Source organism: Electrophorus electricus, chromosome 9 (genome assembly GCF_013358815.1).
Source record: "Electrophorus electricus isolate fEleEle1 chromosome 9, fEleEle1.pri, whole genome shotgun sequence".
Lineage (NCBI taxonomy): Eukaryota > Metazoa > Chordata > Actinopteri > Gymnotiformes > Gymnotidae > Electrophorus > Electrophorus electricus.
The window spans coordinates 14,702,357-14,721,374 of NC_049543.1; the positions used below are offsets into that span (position 1 = coordinate 14,702,357).

At 48.5% G+C, this 19,018-nt stretch overlaps 1 protein-coding gene across 2 annotated transcripts in view; it reads right to left on the minus strand.

Moving 5' to 3' along the window:
• Positions 1-518: 518 nt before the first annotated feature.
• The window catches only part of chrna8 (cholinergic receptor, nicotinic, alpha 8), a 44,183-nt gene continuing 25,683 nt past the window's right edge, over positions 519-19,018 (minus strand). For both annotated transcript variants that reach the window (XM_035530148.1, XM_035530147.1), the window contains exons 5-10: positions 7,969-8,048; positions 6,469-6,636; positions 2,770-2,964; positions 2,362-2,448; positions 1,892-2,001; positions 519-998 (exon numbers count right to left, since the gene is read on the minus strand). In XM_035530148.1, coding sequence (XP_035386041.1) covers positions 519-998; positions 1,892-2,001; positions 2,362-2,448; positions 2,770-2,964; positions 6,469-6,636; positions 7,969-8,048 — 1,120 coding nt within the window. The remainder of the gene's footprint in view (positions 999-1,891; positions 2,002-2,361; positions 2,449-2,769; positions 2,965-6,468; positions 6,637-7,968; positions 8,049-19,018) is intronic.

Consider the following 19,018-nt stretch of genomic DNA (forward strand, 5'->3'; position numbering starts at 1 on the left):
GTGTGTGTGTGTGAGTGAGTGAGTGAGTGTGAGTGTGAGAGAGAGAGAGAGGTGTTCGGTAACGGGTGGACGGAGAGGGACATGGAGAGGTGAGGAATGTTCTTACATCAGCAGACGTGCTCCGGAGAGATGCTACCGCAGACGTACACACGTTGTTCAAAAATGACCAGTTTTCAAAAACACCCAGATTTGTCTATCTCTTTCTACGTTTTTTTTTTTAATTATTGACAACTGTTCATGTTACTCAAAAGCAACGAGGAATGAATCGACTTTGGCAGTACACGCAGACCGAATCACACTTTTCCCGCGACTCGCGCCGATTCGCACTGACTCGCGCACACCGAACCTGCGCGAGCCTCGGCGTTCCGCGCCGCGCCGAGCCTCGGCTCGCCTCTCGCTCGGCGATCGACGTTTCCTTTTCGACGTGCCCAACTCGCCTAAAAACAAACAACGACAACAAAAAAAAACCACAACGACGACGGCGGCGACGACGACGACGACGGTGTGACGCGGCGCGACTACGTGTAGTCCTTGGCGACGGCCTCGATGAAGTTGGGCGCCGACATGAGGATGGCGAAGGTGCAGACGATGGAGAAGAGCGAGAAGGTGACGAGGCAGAGGCGGTCCACCACGGCCGCCGCGAACTTCCACTCGCCGCGCGCCGCCTCCGCCTCGTCCCGGGCGCGGAAGCGCTGCGCCATGTACGTCACCTCGGCCAGGATGCGCTGGAGCTCCTGCGCCGCCTCCCGCCGCTCGCCTGCCGACGACACGCCCGAGTCGCCGCTGGGCGGGCCCTCGCCGGCGAGGAAGCCGAAATAGAGGTTGGCGTGGCCGTTCGTGGCCGGCGACGGCGGGCCGGCCACGGTGGTCAGCTGGATGCTGCCGGCGCTGGCGTGGTGCAGCGGCGAGCGCGCGTACTTGTACGCTGTCCCGCTGTCCTCGCCCGGCTTCTTCATGCGCAGGAACCAGGCGCACCAGTTCAGCAGGATCACTCGCACCTGGGAGGGGAGGTAAAACTAAATGGTTGACTTGCTATTTTAACTACCGATGCTGAACTGTTGTAAGGTGAATGACGTTGTTTTGGACCTTGCGCTGAACTTCTGAAGCCAGTATAAAATGGGGTGATTCTAGCACGTTTCTGTATTATTGTTCTCGGTGGAAGGCGCGCACACACAGCGGCCATGCGCCTGAGCCCTGGTAATGTATAGTGCAGATGGAGTGTGTGCGTGTAGCCCCCAGCAAGCCCTGCTCTGTTTAACTATTCAAACGTGTCTCACATCATAGGCAGCTCCCAGCAGGACTGAGCTAAATAAGAAACGATGTCCGAACAGACTTAAAAGGATTTTTTTCCCTTTGGAAAGAAGACATTAATGTTTTAGCAAAGGGACCTGATTAACAATGTGACTCTCCCAACTCCATTCTACAGCTTTCTGAAGCTACTCAGACAGTTGGTTTGGGTGCCAGCTGAATTATAGCCAAGTTTGTTTCTGTATTGTACAACCTCCTGCACTAAGTATAAAGGTCGCCATGTAACTCTTGGAGGAATTACAATAACAAACATGTAGTTTTCATGACATGAAGACATGTTAAGTACAAAATGGCAATGTTTGGGCAGAAACAGTAACAACATTCACTGATTTACTTTGTCGCCATCTTAAACAAGGTCACCAAGAATTAAAGGACACCGGGGACATTTAGCTCCCTTTAAGGGGAGGGCGTGGCACATCCGGGACGGAGTATCCCTTTAAAGGGAGGGCGTGGCACATCCGGGACGGCGTATCCCTTTAAAGGGAGGGCGTGGCACATCCGGGACGGAGTATCCCTTTAAAGGGAGGGCGTGGCACATCCGGGACGGAGTATCCCTTTAAAGGGAGGGCGTGGCTCCACTCACCCATTTTGGCATTTTGCCTCCCTGTGGATCGTGATGGTGAAACTGTAGGACGAGCACCGTGACGACCACGGACAAGCCCACGATCATCATTGTACTCGCAAAGTACTGCGCTGTGAACAGAAACGGCACACACACAGCTGTCAGAATCCCCCTGACAAACAAACAGCCTCGAGGAAATTCAAAGGGTAGTTTAGTCAAAACTGCGAATTTTGCTGACACCACTGCTAGCGTCTTTTAGCGTCCTGTAAATATTAGCCACATTAGCATTTAGCCAAGCTGTGCCTTTAAGAGCAAAAGATTTATTATTCGAATAATACCATCAGTCCATTGAAGGTGTTTAAAATAAGTCTGATTTAAAAGTACTCGACACCAAGCACAAGGTCCTATTTTGTGGGGACATCGTTGCCCGGTTCTGGGGACGTGGGATTTGCTGTTCTGGAAGTCGCGAAGAATGAGGTGGTGGGTGGTACCTATGAGAGGGACCGAGTCAGACGTAGCCGGCATGATCTCGGCCACCAGCAGCATGAAGACGGTGAGCGAGAGCAGCACAGTGATGCCTGATGAGAAGAAGAGGAGCGAAAAGATGAGGAGAAAATCAATTTGCTCTACACCCCTGATGGCAACCTGCACGCACAGAGGTCAGGGGGGTGTGTGTGTGTGTGTGTGTGTGTGTGTGTGTGTGTGTGTGTGTGAGGGAGGGAGGGAGAGAGAGAGAGAGGGATGGGGTTTATCTTCACTGCCACTTATCTTTAGGTCAGACCGAGTGTGCGCACGTGTGCATGTGTGTGCATGTCTGTATGAGTATGTTTTGTGTATATGCGTGTGTGTGTGTGTGTGTGTGTGTGTGCGGGTATGCGGGGGCTGTGTGTGCGTGTTACCCAGCGAGATCTTCTCTCCGGAGTCGGCAGGCAGCAGGAAGACCAGCAGGGCGAGGCCGGAGATGAGCACGCAGGGGATGAGCAGGTTGAGGCCGTAGTACAACGTCCGCCGCCGCATGGTCACCGTGTACGTCACGTCCGGGTACGGCTCCTTGCAACACTCGTAATACAACTCGTTCCGTTTCCCTGGGACCCCTGCCAGCACACACACACACACACACACACACACACACACATACATACATACAATGCTGAAATGTTGCATTTATAGGTTTTGGAACACACCTGGAAAAAACCTGGAAAAACAACAGCACAGTAGAGATGGGGGAAACGTCACATCTCAAGCAGTCGGAATAGACGGGTTTAACTGCAGTAATGATAATGCCAGGTTGATATTTCAGAAACCTCAGCGCTGTTCTCCGTTTCAGAACACTCCCACCATCCCCCTGTGACAACCTGCGCAGTCTTTTACATTGAAATGCCTTTGGTGCCCTTGAAAGTGTCTGCATTTCATCTTCCTAAAATGCTTCCAAAACCAAAACAAGCATCAACAAGCAGAACAAACAGCCCAGCCAGGGCGATCCGTCTCCGCCGGCCTCTCGTCTTCGTCATGTTTATTCAGTGCTCCCTGGTTTCGTGGGTCTTTTGCTGCATAATCCATTTACCCTTTTTCAAGAGGATGAAAATCAATATTTCCATTCACCAAACAAAATGCAAAGCCACAATCTCCGAGAGGGAATAATCTCAACAACTGGAAATATAATTGTTCTCCTGAATGTAATAATGCTGAACTTCAAATGTACTAGCAGTGTGTTAAAGCACTGTTAAATGGGTTGCATTCAGTGACGAGCTTGAATGTTTTGAATATGTGTACTGCTTCTAATCTGTAACAGCAGGGTTGGGAGTCATCTTACCGGAGGACTCCAGCTTTAGCACTTTCCCGAGCGATTATTATGCTTGCAGTTGTTTTGGAATAACAGCAAGGTGCTTTCCTGAAGAACACACTTCACGGTGGAATAAAGTGGCCAGATCGTGCTGACCTTCACCAGCCTTCACACTACCCTGAAGAAGTGGGCTGGTAAAGCAAAGAAATATTTAGCACCTGTTTTGTCAATTCCCCATTTATAAACGCACGGAAAATCACATTCCCATACATCTAAAACATAGATAATAGAATCAATTAACAATTTTAAGATACAGCAGTATAGATTTTGGTACACTTTCTTCTCTCAGAGCAGGTTTTTAAACTTTTAAACTAATTACAGTGCAATTATTTAGACTTTCTGCTTTTTATAAATGTTTTCCTTTATACCTGCACATTTATTTTGTGTGTGTGTGTGTGTGTGTGTGTGTGATAGGAGGATAGGAAAAACAAACAACCAAAAATTGTGAGGGAATCGGCGTGCATGATCTCAGTTCATTTGTGCTTCCAAAACCAACACTTAAAGATCGAGACCTGGCTACATTCCTTCATTAAAAATAATCTTTGGAGTGTCTGATCTTGCTGAGGGGGGTACATTCAGAGGCAACTTCTCTGCTTCAATGAACTTTGATGCCTGGACAGTAGTCAAAAAAGTTCTTTACTTGGCCTTAAAACATGTTCTGGGCTGCATGGACTAACTGTCCTAGCTGATCATGCTACCCTAAAATATGACCCTATAGTTTGTGTGTGTGTGTGTGTGTGTGCGTGTCTGCATGTGCGTGTGCGTGTGTGCGTGTGTGTGTGTGTGTGTGCGTGCGTGTACATGCCTATGTGTGCACATTTTCCGTCTGGCACCCAAATTGCTATTATCAGGGTCCATCTGTTAGACAGACAGAGAGACAGACATGGGGGGTCAAAGTTCAAAGGAGGGCAGGAAGTGCCAACCTAAGAAGCTTCGCTGCGCCGTGGCTGCTGTAATGCTCTAAAAATTCACTCGCAAACTTATCCTGTCTAAAAACAAATGAATCCCAAATCTAGTGACCTTTCACTTTTAGTCTGCTTGTAATATCCACCTTCAGCAATTCTGTTTTCGTTTTTGTGCTCAACCAGTCAAACTAAATTGCCCATCTGATTTCTTTCAGGGCTGTGTGGACACAGAAATCCTATCTTTTGTAATCACATCTGAGTCACTTTCATATGTTGTCTACGGTGGGATTAGTCTTAACAGATCCATGGCCGCGCGTCATGAATGGGAATGGCCAGACGGGGGTCCGTGTGGCTTTTTGCCTGTGGAAACACCAGTGGGGGGGTGAGACGCAGTGAGAATGGTAGCTGTGAACACAGCTAAAACCGGGTGCAACTGGGCTGACTTTTCGCCCTCTCGACCCGAGTACGCACGGCTGGTGAACGTTTTGCAGCCTCCCTGGCAAAACCTAGTTCATACAGGAGATGCCGGCGCGGCCACGTCGATGGGTTCGGTGCCGTGAGTCGTCTCACGGATATTGCGGTTTTTGTGGTTGGGGAAGCAGGTGACTCAGGCAAAAATCATGAATGTGGACTGTCGAGATAGGCACATCGGATCTTAGAAAAAACACTGGAACTGAACAATGTGGCTCGTGATGTGAACGTAGCCATAGTGACGCGCGTAACCTCCTTGACGGAAGGAACGTCGCTGAATGACTTCGACACATCGAGTGTTAGATTAACCGTTCAAGTGTTTATTGATGCTCTGCTGGATTTGAATGAGTAGGTGTTAATTCATTGCCGCAGGGGATAATACAAAATCAGTGATTGCTGTGAGATGCTCCAAACGAGGCAGAGATCCAGACCCACACACACACTTTGTCCTCCTTTGTCATTAAGGAGCCCTCGTGGTCCCGGCATTGTTAGAGAGGGAGTGTGTGAAGTGGGTTGGTTTGTCCCTCTGTGAAGAATATTTACTCCTCTTTCACATAAACCAATATTTCTCTAACTCGGGGGGGGGGGGGGGTCAATGCAGGAAGACAATCAATACTATCCCTTCAGAAAAAGGAGAGAGGCCATAAGACACACACAAGCACATATGCAAACGCACGCACGCGCACACACAAACACACACACACACGCACACACACACACACAGTGTCACTAGCACTGTAATTCAGCACTGAAGACGAGCAGCAAAATCTAACAGCCTCTGGTAACAAAGGAAAACACAAAAGATGAAAGAGAAAAGTAGAGATAGACTGAAAAGAAAGAGTGAAACAAATTAACAGTGTTTGTGTGTGTGCGCGCGTGCGTGTGCTATCACCCGCCAAGTGGGGATGTATGTGTGTGAGTGTTTGTGAGTGTGTGTGTGCATGCTCTTCTCACCCCCCATTGGAGGTGTATGTGTGTGTGTGTGTGTGTGTGTGTGTGTGTGTGTGTGTGCATGCTCTTACCCATTAAGTCCCACCCGCTGTTGGAGGGGTGTGTGTGTGTGTGTGTGTGTGTGTGTGTGTGTGCGCTCTTACCCATTAAGTCCCACCCCCTGTTGGGGATGTGTGTTTGTGAGTGTGTATGTGTGTGTGCATGCTCTTCTCAGCCCCCATTGGAGGTGTATGCGTGTGAGTCTTTGTGAGTGTGTGTGTGTGTGTGTGTGCGTGTGTGTGCATGCTCTTACCCACTAAGTCCCACCCCCTGTTGGAGGTGTGGGTGTGGGTGTTTGCGCGTGCGTGCCCGCGCTCTTACCCACTAAGTTCCACCCCCTGTTGGAGGTGTGGGTGTGGGTGTTTGCGGGTGCGTGCCCGCGCTCTTACCCACTAAGTCCCACTCCCCGTTGGGGATGTATGTAGAGATATCTGCTTCCTGCATCTGCAGGTCCAGCAACCAGCCATTGTACGTCCAGGAGCCGAACTTCAGGTCACACTTCTGCACATCAAACGGGAACCAACGCACATCGATGTAACATGTGCTCTTCAGGATGCCTGTTAACAGGAGACAGACACACACATACTATTCAGAACTTCTACATATTTATGTGCAACTATGCACAAACCTACACACTGCATCTAACATACTAGACCCGGAACTCCATCCGTGTTTTGACTCTTCCACCTTGAGTCTGACCCGGCCCTTCCAGCAATGGCATGAATATCCTTTATTATCGTTTCTTTACTGTCAAATCCAGGCCTACAGAGATGCTGTTCAAGTCATCCTAGAGTTCACGTGTGTGTTCCTTTCTTTGCTGGCCTCTTCACTAATTGGTGCTTCATATTCTGATTATTCTCGCTAGTATTTTGACTCTGAGTTTTGTAGTTGTTTTAAAGGTAGTTAGAGAGGTCGTAGTTGTTTTGAGGTTAGTTAGGAAGTTTTGAGGTTAGGGAGTTTCGAGGTTAGTTAGGGAGGGTTGTAGTTGTTTTGAGGGTAGTTATGGAGGGTTGTAGTTGTGTTGAGGTTAGGGAGGGTCATAGTTGTTCTGAGGTTAGTTAGGGAGGGTCGTAGTTGTTTTGAGGTTAGTTAGAGAGGTCGTAGTTGTTTTGAGGTTAGTTAGGAAGTTTTGAGGTTAGGGAGTTTCGAGGTTAGTTAGGGAGGGTTGTAGTTGTTTTGAGGTTAGTTAGAGAGGGTCTTAGTTGTTTTGAGGTTAGTTAGGAAGTTTGAGGTTAGGGAGTTTTGAGGTTAGTTAGGGAGGGTTGTAGTTGTTTTGAGGTTAGTTAGAGAGGGTCTTAGTTGTTTTGAGGTTAGGGAGTTTCAAGGTTAGTTAGGGAGGGTTGTAGTTGTTTTGAGGTTAGTTAGGAAGTTTTGAGGTTAGTTAGGGAGGGAGTGAATGTGTCTTGTCCCTCTTTCGTTTTCCACCAGGTTAGGGAGATTCTCCTCTTCTTTATTATAATATACCCAATCATTATTCCACTCAGTGTCTCTGTTCACATTTGTTATTCAGTTCACCCCACCTACCACAGAGTCACAGTTATTCAGTGTTTACTCATCTACCACTCCACACTTTATGTTGCAGCCTAACTTAGACTGGGTCAAAACAAGGCCTTATTCCAAACACACACACACACACAAGGGTGTGTGTATTCCAAGCACACACAGGCACAGACATGAAAGTTGTGTTTTAAGACTTATGCAGTAAAACCCAGTGTGACAGCAACATTTTTCAAAGGCTCTAACACTGTAATGTATGTCATGGGAGTTTGTGTGTGTGTGTGTGTGTGTGTGTGTGTGTGTGTGTGTGTGTGTGTGCATGTTTGTGTGCATGTTTGTGTGCGTGTTTGTGCGCGTGTTTGTGCGCGTGTTTGTGTGTGATTGTGTCTTACCTGGTGGTATATACTGACATGCTCCAGATGAGTTCACCAGAACATTAGTGTGAAAGGTGGCGTCAAACCTCTCATCAGCACTGGGCAGCAACCAAAGCAACGCAACAGAAAAACATCTATTCATGAAAACCGAAACGATACAGCAACATGCACACACCAGCGAAAGGGCTCGCTTCCAGAAATATCACTGTAAATAAAGTACACAACATTAATTTACAGGTTATGCCTTCAGAAATTAATTTGCACATTATAAATTATTCTTATTTTCAATAGCCTGCTCTGGGGGTTCGGGTATTTCTCCTCCTTAACCATTCGTTGCTTTCCAATGGCATCATACACCTGCCTTTGCTTAGGCAAAGGGAGACACAACTCCTATCTGCCTTTAATTAAAACTGTTTAGCAGAATTAGGTGCTGTGGTACCTCCGGCTATGATGGCTACATTATTCAACAGGCAATCCATTATTAATCACGCTTGCTGCGTCGCGAATACGAAACAAAGAAATCATTCAGGCAAGGTCGCGGTAGAGCCGAGACCAGCAATATCAGCGCCGTGACGCGGAGGTGTAGGAGTCTGGTAACATTCCTCGTCCGTTGCTCCATCACGAATTTGCTGGCCTGTTCAGCTGAAGCATCTGTGAGCGTGCGTCGGGGGGGGGGGGGGGTATGAGGTCGTTTATGCCACAGAAGCTCTTGCAGGCAGAAAACAGACATTTTGATGTTTTCCTCAGTGACACTCTCAATCTACTCATCACATTTCTGTGACACCCACTGAGGGTGTAACTGTCAGACCACAGGATTCCCTTATAAACTCATTTTCATAGTAGGCTCTGCAGGTAACCATGTGGGTGAGTTTAGCACCAAACAAAGGCTCCTTCAATTTCATAACTCCCAAATATTCAGTATGGTAATAATCTACATAGTGTCAGCTATGGCTGATAATTCACCAAAGCCATTCAGAATGAATTCTGTGCTATAGATGATATTTCAGGCTTGGTATATAGTGCCCTTTCCAAAGGTTTCATTTACAGCATTTAGCTGACACTTTTATCCAAAGCATCTTACAATTATGACTGAGTATAACTTAAGCAATTGAGGGTTACCAGCAACCTTCTGATTACAAGTCAAGTACTTTAACCACTGAGCTACCACTGCCCCTGTTTCAGTAATACAATGAATCACAAATTTCGTGACACATTATTTTTTTCAATCAGGCAAAGCCATTTTGCATGTTTAAGTTTGCAAATAACTGCAACTCTGGAAGTCCTGAGCCACATTTGAAAACTACCCATCAGCTAAGGCCACAGATCCCCATCACTGTTTCAGCCTCTGTCTCTTTTTTTTGCTATTAACTGCTAAAACATTTTTTCATTGTGCTCAGCTGGCCACTGTCACAAAGTGTTGAACATATCCTGAAACACTGAGTATCCTGAGTATCCTCGAGGTATCCTGGCTCTAAGATAAATGCATGCACAGGCCTGAAACAACTTGGTCATACTGGCAATGATTTACATTGCTTACAGAGGGGGCCTAGGCTCTTGGAGAGCCAATACCGCCACGTTTCATCAGTTCACTGCTGTGGTCTAGATTATTATCTCAAAGCTGCAGGCACAGAATGTTGCCATCATGAGATTGGAATTTAGCGCTTAGCAGAACGTGCACCTGAGTCTCATTGCATCGCAGTGGAATGTCCTGCCAAGGCACTCAGGCTTAGCATGGCCACAGGCCTCTGCTTGACAGCCATCTCTTCCAGCCTTCAGCCTTCCACCAAAACGCCGTCGGACTTTAACAGTCTGCTACACACCGTCATTTGGCTCAAGCCAGGACCAACCACAGATGGGTCTTCAGGGGACCAGTGTGTCAGGTAAGAAAGCTACACACCCATCACTGAAATAAGCCCCGTTGCAGGAAACAACGGCAACTTTTCTTCCGATGCATTGAAGACTCTTCGAGCGTTCGGTGCGTCCTTCATCATGAAGCTGCATCACCTTCTAATCCGTCCACCAAGCACCGTGTCATCCTTTCAGATCCTGCCTCCCCGCCACACTATTTCTACAGACAGCGGGCTGAACCGGTCCATGCCCCCCAGCTAATGCGTCGTTAGCATTCACTGACGCGCTTCCACTGGCTCGAGCTTCAGTGTTTAAAGTCTTCTTTCTACCCTTGGCATCCTTCACAAGCAAATATTTCAGCTCGGAAACCATGGCACCGTACATCAAAGGTCGGTCCTCCTCTGGCTCCACCTCATCGTCAAAACAGGTGATGTCAGCACATTTCTGAAACTTTCCTACGTGTTTGGATTTGATAAAAAATCTCAACAGAGTGATGTTTTAGCGCTCTGCCAAAAAGGAGTGTGGTGATTGAGCTGAGCAGCGTGCGCTCCGATCAGAAATGTTATATGGCGCTTCTGTTGTGACGCTTAAAAAAGACGGATGGACGTGCAGGCGCTTTAAATGCCCTTTACATCATTTCCTTCAACAAGAGGGAGTACACAACTCTAATGTAATTTTAGCAGGACTCTGGTGCCATCATGACTGGAAATATAAGGAATTTGCATAATACAGATTTATGCAGTGTGGCCAATCAGAAGGAAATTACTCTTTTTAATCAGCCTCCAACACAAAGGTGAGTTCTCTAATATCTTTCTCTCTGACTGACCCTCCCTCTCTCTCTTTCTCTCTCTCTCTGACATGTCTAATCAGCATTTTAATTGTCCTTGACGAACGTAAAATAATTAAAAGCATATTAAAATGGGAAGTGCACATGACTGATGTGTCTGAGAAGCATCTGAGCAGCCTTTCAACGGCGAGGAATTACTCTGCAGCCTGCATGCTGATGTAGAGGTCTCTGCCAATCATTTCAACAGGAGCGTCTCGAGGCCTGCTGACTGCACCTACAGACCTGGTCTAGACCTGACCCACGTTCATGACTGAGGTTTCATGACCAGCCCGGCAATGCACACGATTCAGAATGGAAATTAAGGATCTCTGTATTTACAGTCTTGCTAGTCAGAACAGCAATTCGAGATATGCAAAATTATATGTTGGCAAGCCAAAATATATTTTGATATCTTCAGATTTTCAATCTCTAATGTCTAGTATAAATGACATCTGAGAAGCATCACGGACCATGTAATGCATTTTTGAATAAATCAGTCGATTATTAACATTAAATGAGAACTACAAAAAATGCTCAGTTCAATCGTAGGTTAGGGTGTAAAGTTTATACTAAACCCTATAGTAGTTTAAAACTAACAAGGTGTATTATTAGTTGCACCACAGGGGACCTGGTTTTGTGCTGAAATAGGCTACATAAATCTTATGTGCATCTTGCTAGTAAGAATAATCGTTCAAGATATCCACAAACATTATGACTAGTGGGAATGGTCATTTGAGATATCTGAAATATAACAGCTGTCTAGTTAACAACATATTCAAGATATCCATAATTTCTTTGGAGCTATCTTAAAAGGACATTAGACTAATCCTAAATCAAACCCAGGATATCTTTAATTCAGTTTTGATAAGTCATAATTTACATTCAAGATATCTACAATTTAATTTGCACTAGCGATTTCTACAATTTGCACTATTTTCAGATTATCTAAAAATACATTTAAGATATCTTAAATCATGAAGAAATGTAAGATATCTTGAATTAGAATAATAACTAATCAGAAACAAAGTGGACATATCTATAATTTGCTTTACGACTAATGATAATATCATTTTGGATATCTTAAATTTATATTGTATATAGTCGGTAATGAATTTCAGATATCCTGAATTGAAGCTCCCATACGAATCAACTGCAAACGTTATGTAATTCATTCTAGTCAAAATTTAATTAGAGATAAATTAGCATTATGTCTAGTCAGAAATTAATTACAGATATCTTTAATGCAAATCTGTTCAGATCAATAAATGGTAAAACCGCTTGCCATATGTTCCTTGCCAGTAGGCATAGCGGAATGATGTCGAGAAGATAAAACCACACGCACTTTCAAACTTCAAACCACGGTTATATGGGAGAGACTGTGTCTGGGTTTAAGGAAGTAGGACACAGCCCGGGAGAAAGAAAGTGAGACAGAAGTCTCTCCCACCAGCACTCACCTGCGGTCTCTCCCACCCGCACTCACCGGCTGTCTCTCCCTGTCACTCTCATGCTGTCTCTCCCACCAGCACTCACCGGCTGTCTCTCCCTGTCACTCTTCTGCTGTCTCTCCCACCAGCACTCACCGGCTGTCTCTCCCACCAGCACTCACCGGCTGTCTCTCCCTGTCACTCTTCTGCGGTCTCTCCCTCCAGCACTCACCGGCTGTCTCTCCCTGTCACTCTTCTGCTGTCTCTCCCTCCAGCACTCACCAGCTGTCTCTCCCTGTCACTCTTCTGCGGTCTCTCCCACCAGCACTCACCGGCTGTCTCTCCCTGTCATGCTTCTGCTGTCTCTCCCACCAGCACTCACCGGCTGTCTCTCCCTGTCACTCTTCTGCTGTCTCTCCCACCAGCACTCACCGGCTATCTCTCCCTGTCACTCTTCTGCTGTCTCTCCCACCAGCACTCACCGGCTGTCTCTCCCTGTCACTCTTCTGCTGTCTCTCCCTGTCACTCTTCTGCTGTCTCTCCCACCAGCACTCACCGGCTGTCTCTCCCTGTCACTCTTCTGCTGTCTCTCCGACCAGCACTCACCGGCTGTCTCTCCCTGTCACTCTTCTGCTGTCTCTCCCACCAGCACTCACCGGCTGTCTCTCCCTGTCACTCTTCTGCTGTCTCTCCCACCAGCACTCACCGGCTGTCTCTCCCTGTCACTCTTCTGCTGTCTCTCCCACCAGCACTCACCGGCTGTCTCTCCCTGTCACTCTTCTGCTGTCTCTCCCACCCGCACTCACCGGCTGTCTCTCCCTGTCACTCTTCTGCTGTCTCTCCCACCAGCACTCACCGGCTGTCTCTCCCTGTCACTCTTCTGCTGTCTCTCCCACCAGCACTCACCGGCTGTCTCTCCCTGTCACTCTTCTGCTGTCTCTCCCACCAGCACTCACCGGCTGTCTCTCCCTGTCACTCTTCTGCGGTCTCTCCCACCAGCACTCACCGGCTGTCTCTCCCTGTCACTCTTCTGCTGTCTCTCCCACCAGCACTCACCGGCTGTCTCTCCCTGTCACTCTTCTGCTGTCTCTCCCACCAGCACTCACCGGCTGTCTCTCCCTGTCACTCTTCTGCTGTCTCTCCGACCAGCACTCACCGGCTGTCTCTCCCTGTCACTCTTCTGCTGTCTCTCCCACCAGCACTCACCGGCTGTCTCTCCCTGTCACTCTTCTGCGGTCTCTCCCACCAGCACTCACCGGCTGTCTCTCCCTGTCACTCTTCTGCTGTCTCTCCCACCAGCACTCACCGGCTGTCTCTCCCTGTCACTCTTCTGCTGTCTCTCCCACCAGCACTCACCGGCTGTCTCTCCCTGTCACTCTTCTGCTGTCTCTCCGACCAGCACTCACCGGCTGTCTCTCCCTGTCACTCTTCTGCTGTCTCTCCCACCAGCACTCACCGGCTGTCTCTCCCTGTCACTCTTCTGCTGTCTCTCCCACCAGCACTCACCGGCTGTCTCTCCCTGTCACTCTTCTGCTGTCTCTCCCACCCGCACTCACCGGCTGTCTCTCCCTGTCACTCTTCTGCTGTCTCTCCCACCAGCACTCACCGGCTGTCTCTCCCTGTCACTCTTCTGCTGTCTCTCCCACCAGCACTCACCGGCTGTCTCTCCCTGTCACTCTTCTGCTGTCTCTCCCACCAGCACTCACCGGCTGTCTCTCCCTGTCACTCTTCTGCTGTCTCTCCCACCAGCACTCACCGGCTGTCTCTCCCTGTCACTCTTCTGCTGTCTCTCCCACCCGCACTCACCGGCTGTCTCTCCCTGTCACTCTTCTGCTGTCTCTCCCACCAGCACTCACCGGCTGTCTCTCCCTGTCACTCTTCTGCTGTCTCTCCGACCAGCACTCACCGGCTGTCTCTCCCTGTCACTCTTCTGCTGTCTCTCCCACCAGCACTCACCGGCTGTCTCTCCCTGTCACTCTTCTGCGGTCTCTCCCACCAGCACTCACCGGCTGTCTCTCCCTGTCACTCTTCTGCTGTCTCTCCCACCAGCACTCACCGGCTGTCTCTCCCTGTCACTCTTCTGCTATCTCTCCCACCAGCACTCACCGGCTGTCTCTCCCTGTCACTCACCTGCGGTCTCTCCCACCAGCACTCACCTGCGGTCTCTCCCACCAGCACTCACCTGCGGTCTCTCCCACCCGCACTCACCGGCTGTCTCTCCCTGTCACTCTTCTGCTGTCTCTCCCACCAGCACTCACCGGCTGTCTCTCCCACCAGCACTCACCGGCTGTCTCTCCCTGTCACTCTTCTGCGGTCTCTCCCACCAGCACTCACCGGCTGTCTCTCCCTGTCACTCTTCTGCGGTCTCTCCCACCAGCACTCACCGGCTGTCTCTCCCTGTCACTCTTCTGCGGTCTCTCCCACCAGCACTCACCGGCTGTCTCTCCCTGTCACTCTTCTGCTGTCTCTCCCACCAGCACTCACCGGCTGTCTCTCCCTGTCACTCTTCTGCTGTCTCTCCCACCAGCACTCACCGGCTGTCTCTCCCTGTCACTCTTCTGCTGTCTCTCCCACCAGCACTCACCGGCTGTCTCTCCCTGTCACTCTTCTGCTGTCTCTCCCACCCGCACTCACCGGCTGTCTCTCCCTGTCACTCTTCTGCTGTCTCTCCCACCCGCACTCACCGGCTGTCTCTCCCTGTCACTCTTCTGCTGTCTCTCCCATCAGCACTCACCGGCTGTCTCTCCCATCAGCACTCACCGGCTGTCTCTCCGACCAGCACTCACCGGCTGTCTCTCCCTGTCACTCTTCTGCTGTCTCTCCCACCAGCACTCACGTCTCTCCCTGTCACTCTTCTGCTGTCTCTCCCACCAGCACTCACCGGCTGTCTCTCCCTGTCACTCTTCTGCTGTCTCTCCCACCCGCACTCACCGGCTGTCTCTCCCTGTCACTCTTCTGCTGTCTCTCCCACCCGCACTCACCGGCTGTCTCTCCCTGTCACTCTTCTGCTGTCTCTCCCATCAGCACTCACCGGCTGTCTCTCCCTGTCACTCTTCTGCTGTCTCTCCGACCAGCACTCACCGGCTGTCTCTCCCTGTCACTCTTCTGCTGTCTCTCCCACCCGCACTCACCGGCTGTCTCTCCCTGTCACTCTTCTGCTGTCTCTCCCACCAGCACTCACCGGCTGTCTCTCCCTGTCACTCTTCTGCGGTCTCTCCCACCAGCACTCACCGGCTGTCTCTCCCTGTCACTCTTCTGCTGTCTCTCCCACCAGCACTCACCGGCTGTCTCTCCCTGTCACTCTTCTGCTGTCTCTCCCACCAGCACTCACCGGCTGTCTCTCCCTGTCACTCTTCTGCTGTCTCTCCCACCAGCACTCACCGGCTGTCTCTCCCTGTCACTCTTCTGCTGTCTCTCCCACCCGCACTCACCGGCTGTCTCTCCCTGTCACTCTTCTGCGGTCTCTCCCACCAGCACTCACCGGCTGTCTCTCCCTGTCACTCTTCTGCTGTCTCTCCCACCAGCACTCACCGGCTGTCTCTCCCTGTCACTCTTCTGCTGTCTCTCCCACCAGCACTCACCGGCTGTCTCTCCCTGTCACTCTTCTGCGGTCTCTCCCACCAGCACTCACTGGCTGCCTCTCCCTGTCACTCTCATGCTGTCTCTTCCCCATCACTCTCCTAATGTCTTCCTGTCATGCCAGCACAAGCAGGCGGAGCTAACACAGTTATGAGGAACCCCGGCCATTTTCCTCCCCAGAAAAAATAAAAATAAAAATATAATCTAAAACTATTCCCACAGCTCTGTGTAACACCACACAAGCAAGCAACACTCCTATTTGGCTGCACGTCCACTCACCCCCGTGCCCCTGATTCACGCGATCAGGGGGGCATTTAGCTGATGAGCTCATGGGAAAATGCATAAGCCATTAAGCTTGACCGACCTCAAAGCAGCGCAGCACGTGGTTACACCTCGTGCTCCAGCTAACGAAAACACTCACGCCGCACAAACAGGCACAAGGAACGTCAGTTCTGAAGGTCTGTAGTTTAGATAAACTTCACTTAGCCTTTTCTCTGTCTTAATGTTATAACGTAATCAAGACTTAAGAGGGAAAATGACTGTTTAATCGAACTGCACACTATACCCAGTAATGGCTCTTTCGGCTGAGGGGGAAATGTGTGATATCGCAATCAAATTTGCATTATACAGATTGGAGGGGACTTTTAAATGGGGAATTCCAAATAAGATCTGCATGTGACATCTGTTCATCTTCAGTTATACTGATCTCAGTGGAGCGCTTGATTCTGACTGGTTCTGACTGGAGTTTTAAGGAATATGGTCTTTTTAAAATATTATTATTGTTAGTAGTCACATTTGCATAGTGCTTTTCTCAAACCCAAGGACACTTTCCTGACAGAAATCAGCTTTTGCAATGAAATCACTCACACGCCCATGATAAGTGGCAGCCATCAGAGGTCTATTATTTCTGAGTTATATCTTACATATTCAAATTAATCTTAACTAAACTAAACAGGATCCCATGTTGCCTTAGTCCATATAGTCTTCTAGAGTGTGTGTGCGTGTGCGTGCGCGCGTGTGCGTGTGTGTGTGTGTGTGTGTGTGTGTGTACAGGCAAATACATTTAACAGAGGCTGCTGTCTCTCTCCTTTCTGTTTCCTCCCTCATCCTCATCCTCCTCTTCCTCACACCTGGTGCCCTGAGGCCATGCCGAGTTGCCTTGCCATGATGACATCACTGACGTGTCGGCAGTAGGCAGGTTGGGAAATCAGATTCAGCTTTGCTCTTGAAAGGTTCTGCAGTGTGCAAACATGTTTTAAATTGGGAATATTCATGCACACTGCAGTAGATTACAAAGATACTGAATAGCTTGGCCTCCCCTTTGCACTGCAGATAAATCTTTTGACTAGTTAGCTTATTTAGCTCTTTTAAAATAATAATAATACTAATACATTTTCAGCAGGTTTCTTTAATTGTTTCTCTCTGTGTGTTTCATCTCTTTAGGCTTGTAAGACTGCAGTCATTAACAGCTGTTCATCCTGAGCCACAGCAGTTTAATGTTATGTGTAATTCTCTTTTCAGTCTGCTAAACTTTCTCTCTCTCTCTCTCTCTCTGTCCATTTTCACTTTTATGGCTCATCTTTCCCGGAATGTCCCAGATAAACACTGACCTCACTCAACTTCTGAATCCATGTGCAATTGCACCCTTAAATAATTTTTAAATGACCCACTTAATAGCTGCCATTCAGAAACAGAGGGCAGACAAAGAGCAGAATATATGAACCAACATTGCCATTGTTGTTGTGAAATTCTTCATTTTGTCTGCCTTCCACTGAAGTAACAATATGTGTTTGTTGCTTATATTAATGCAGGCAAGGGTCACATCACCTTCTCCAGCCAATCAGGCCTTCCGGAGGCGTTCACCCTGCACGTTTAGATAACTGTGGCTTCCCTTAGTGTGCACTATGTTTCGTACAAGCCGTCACAGCAGTAAATTGATTTATTATTGACTTTTTTTTTTTTAATGAGGGAATTCAATGGACTGGGTAATTACTCCTTTTTTGGAAAGTTCACATATAATCCCACTGCTCAACAATCAATGCTTGCAAGTACTCTATTGCAAGTAGCAGCGGTTGAAATGCATCACACAGTCAACAGGGCACTTTGAGCATTTTCCTGAAAGCTTGGAAGACTGAATTGAGCTACTGGTTACTAATAAACCCACACAATGCATCTGAGTTTACCAGTGCCCTCAGTGATCCAAAGTCTCACCAACAATGCTTGGCCCCCGTGATCGCTTCCAGGTGCTTTACCTTTGATTAGTTTTGATATTCAGCGTTAGCAGCATGCCGAACAAAATGGAGACAGTCCAGACTGATCGGGAGCGGGACGTACCTTAAGTGCTCCATAAATTATGGCCCATTGTAGAAATGATTAAACGTGTAAATCTGGGGAGAGCACAGCTGTGCCTTCACCACCAGCTTTTACGGAATTAATTTAGCCAGTATCACGTCTTTTAATCCCTCCCTCCGAATGTCTTCTCTCTCTCTCTCTCTCTCTCCCTCTTTCAGTGTGTCTCACTGGACTGCCACTGGGTCATTTTTCCGAGGTTTCCAGGTAAGTGGGTTAGTAAGACCTGGTGTCAGCTGAGCTGAGGTGTCACTTCCGTTTCTGCGTGCAGTTTCCCTCCGCAGCTGAGGCTACCGCCACTGTTGATCTTCGCCCTCGCTTTCCACTCCCACTAGCACTTGACGGCCTTTTTTGTTTTTGTTTGTATGTTTGTTTTCTTTTTATTTGTTTGAACCACATACCTGACATTTGACCCGACGCTCATATTCCAGAGCGTTTGACGCCTGTTGCTTGAGTACAACCGCACTTAAGTCTATTGATTCTGGTATAGCAAAAAACTGTACAAAATATAATCCTAATCCATGACTCTAATCCCAAAATGCTGCCGCACGCCACTGTCCAACACCAACATCTTCGTTATGCCAGCTGGCCAGTTTAGTCGGTCTTTTACGGATAAATGGAATCAGGCATGTAAGAGCAGGGAGAACACTAAACGTAATGGAGTGAGATGATCGGAAGGTGATGTGGGTGGGCAGGGCAGATGGAGGGCAGCGGTCAGTGTGTACACAGCGCTAACCTCAGCGGATTGGCTGTGGATGTAAACACAGTGGCATATAGGGTGTTTTCCTCCCCTGCTGTCCAGCTAACTTGGTTCACCGCCCGGGTTACACCTCCCTCGTGACCAGCATGACAAAGCGAATTTCGCCATGACTCAGCGCGAGATGATTTCAGCATGACTCAGCAGCTGCACAGTAGCGTCAAACCTCGCCACCATCAGCTGATGTTTCTGTAGCTGACATGACTGTGTGTGTGTCAGCCATGTGCCCTCACTCATATGCAATTATGTAAAGTCATAATGTGACATTTTCCAAAGCAGTACTGC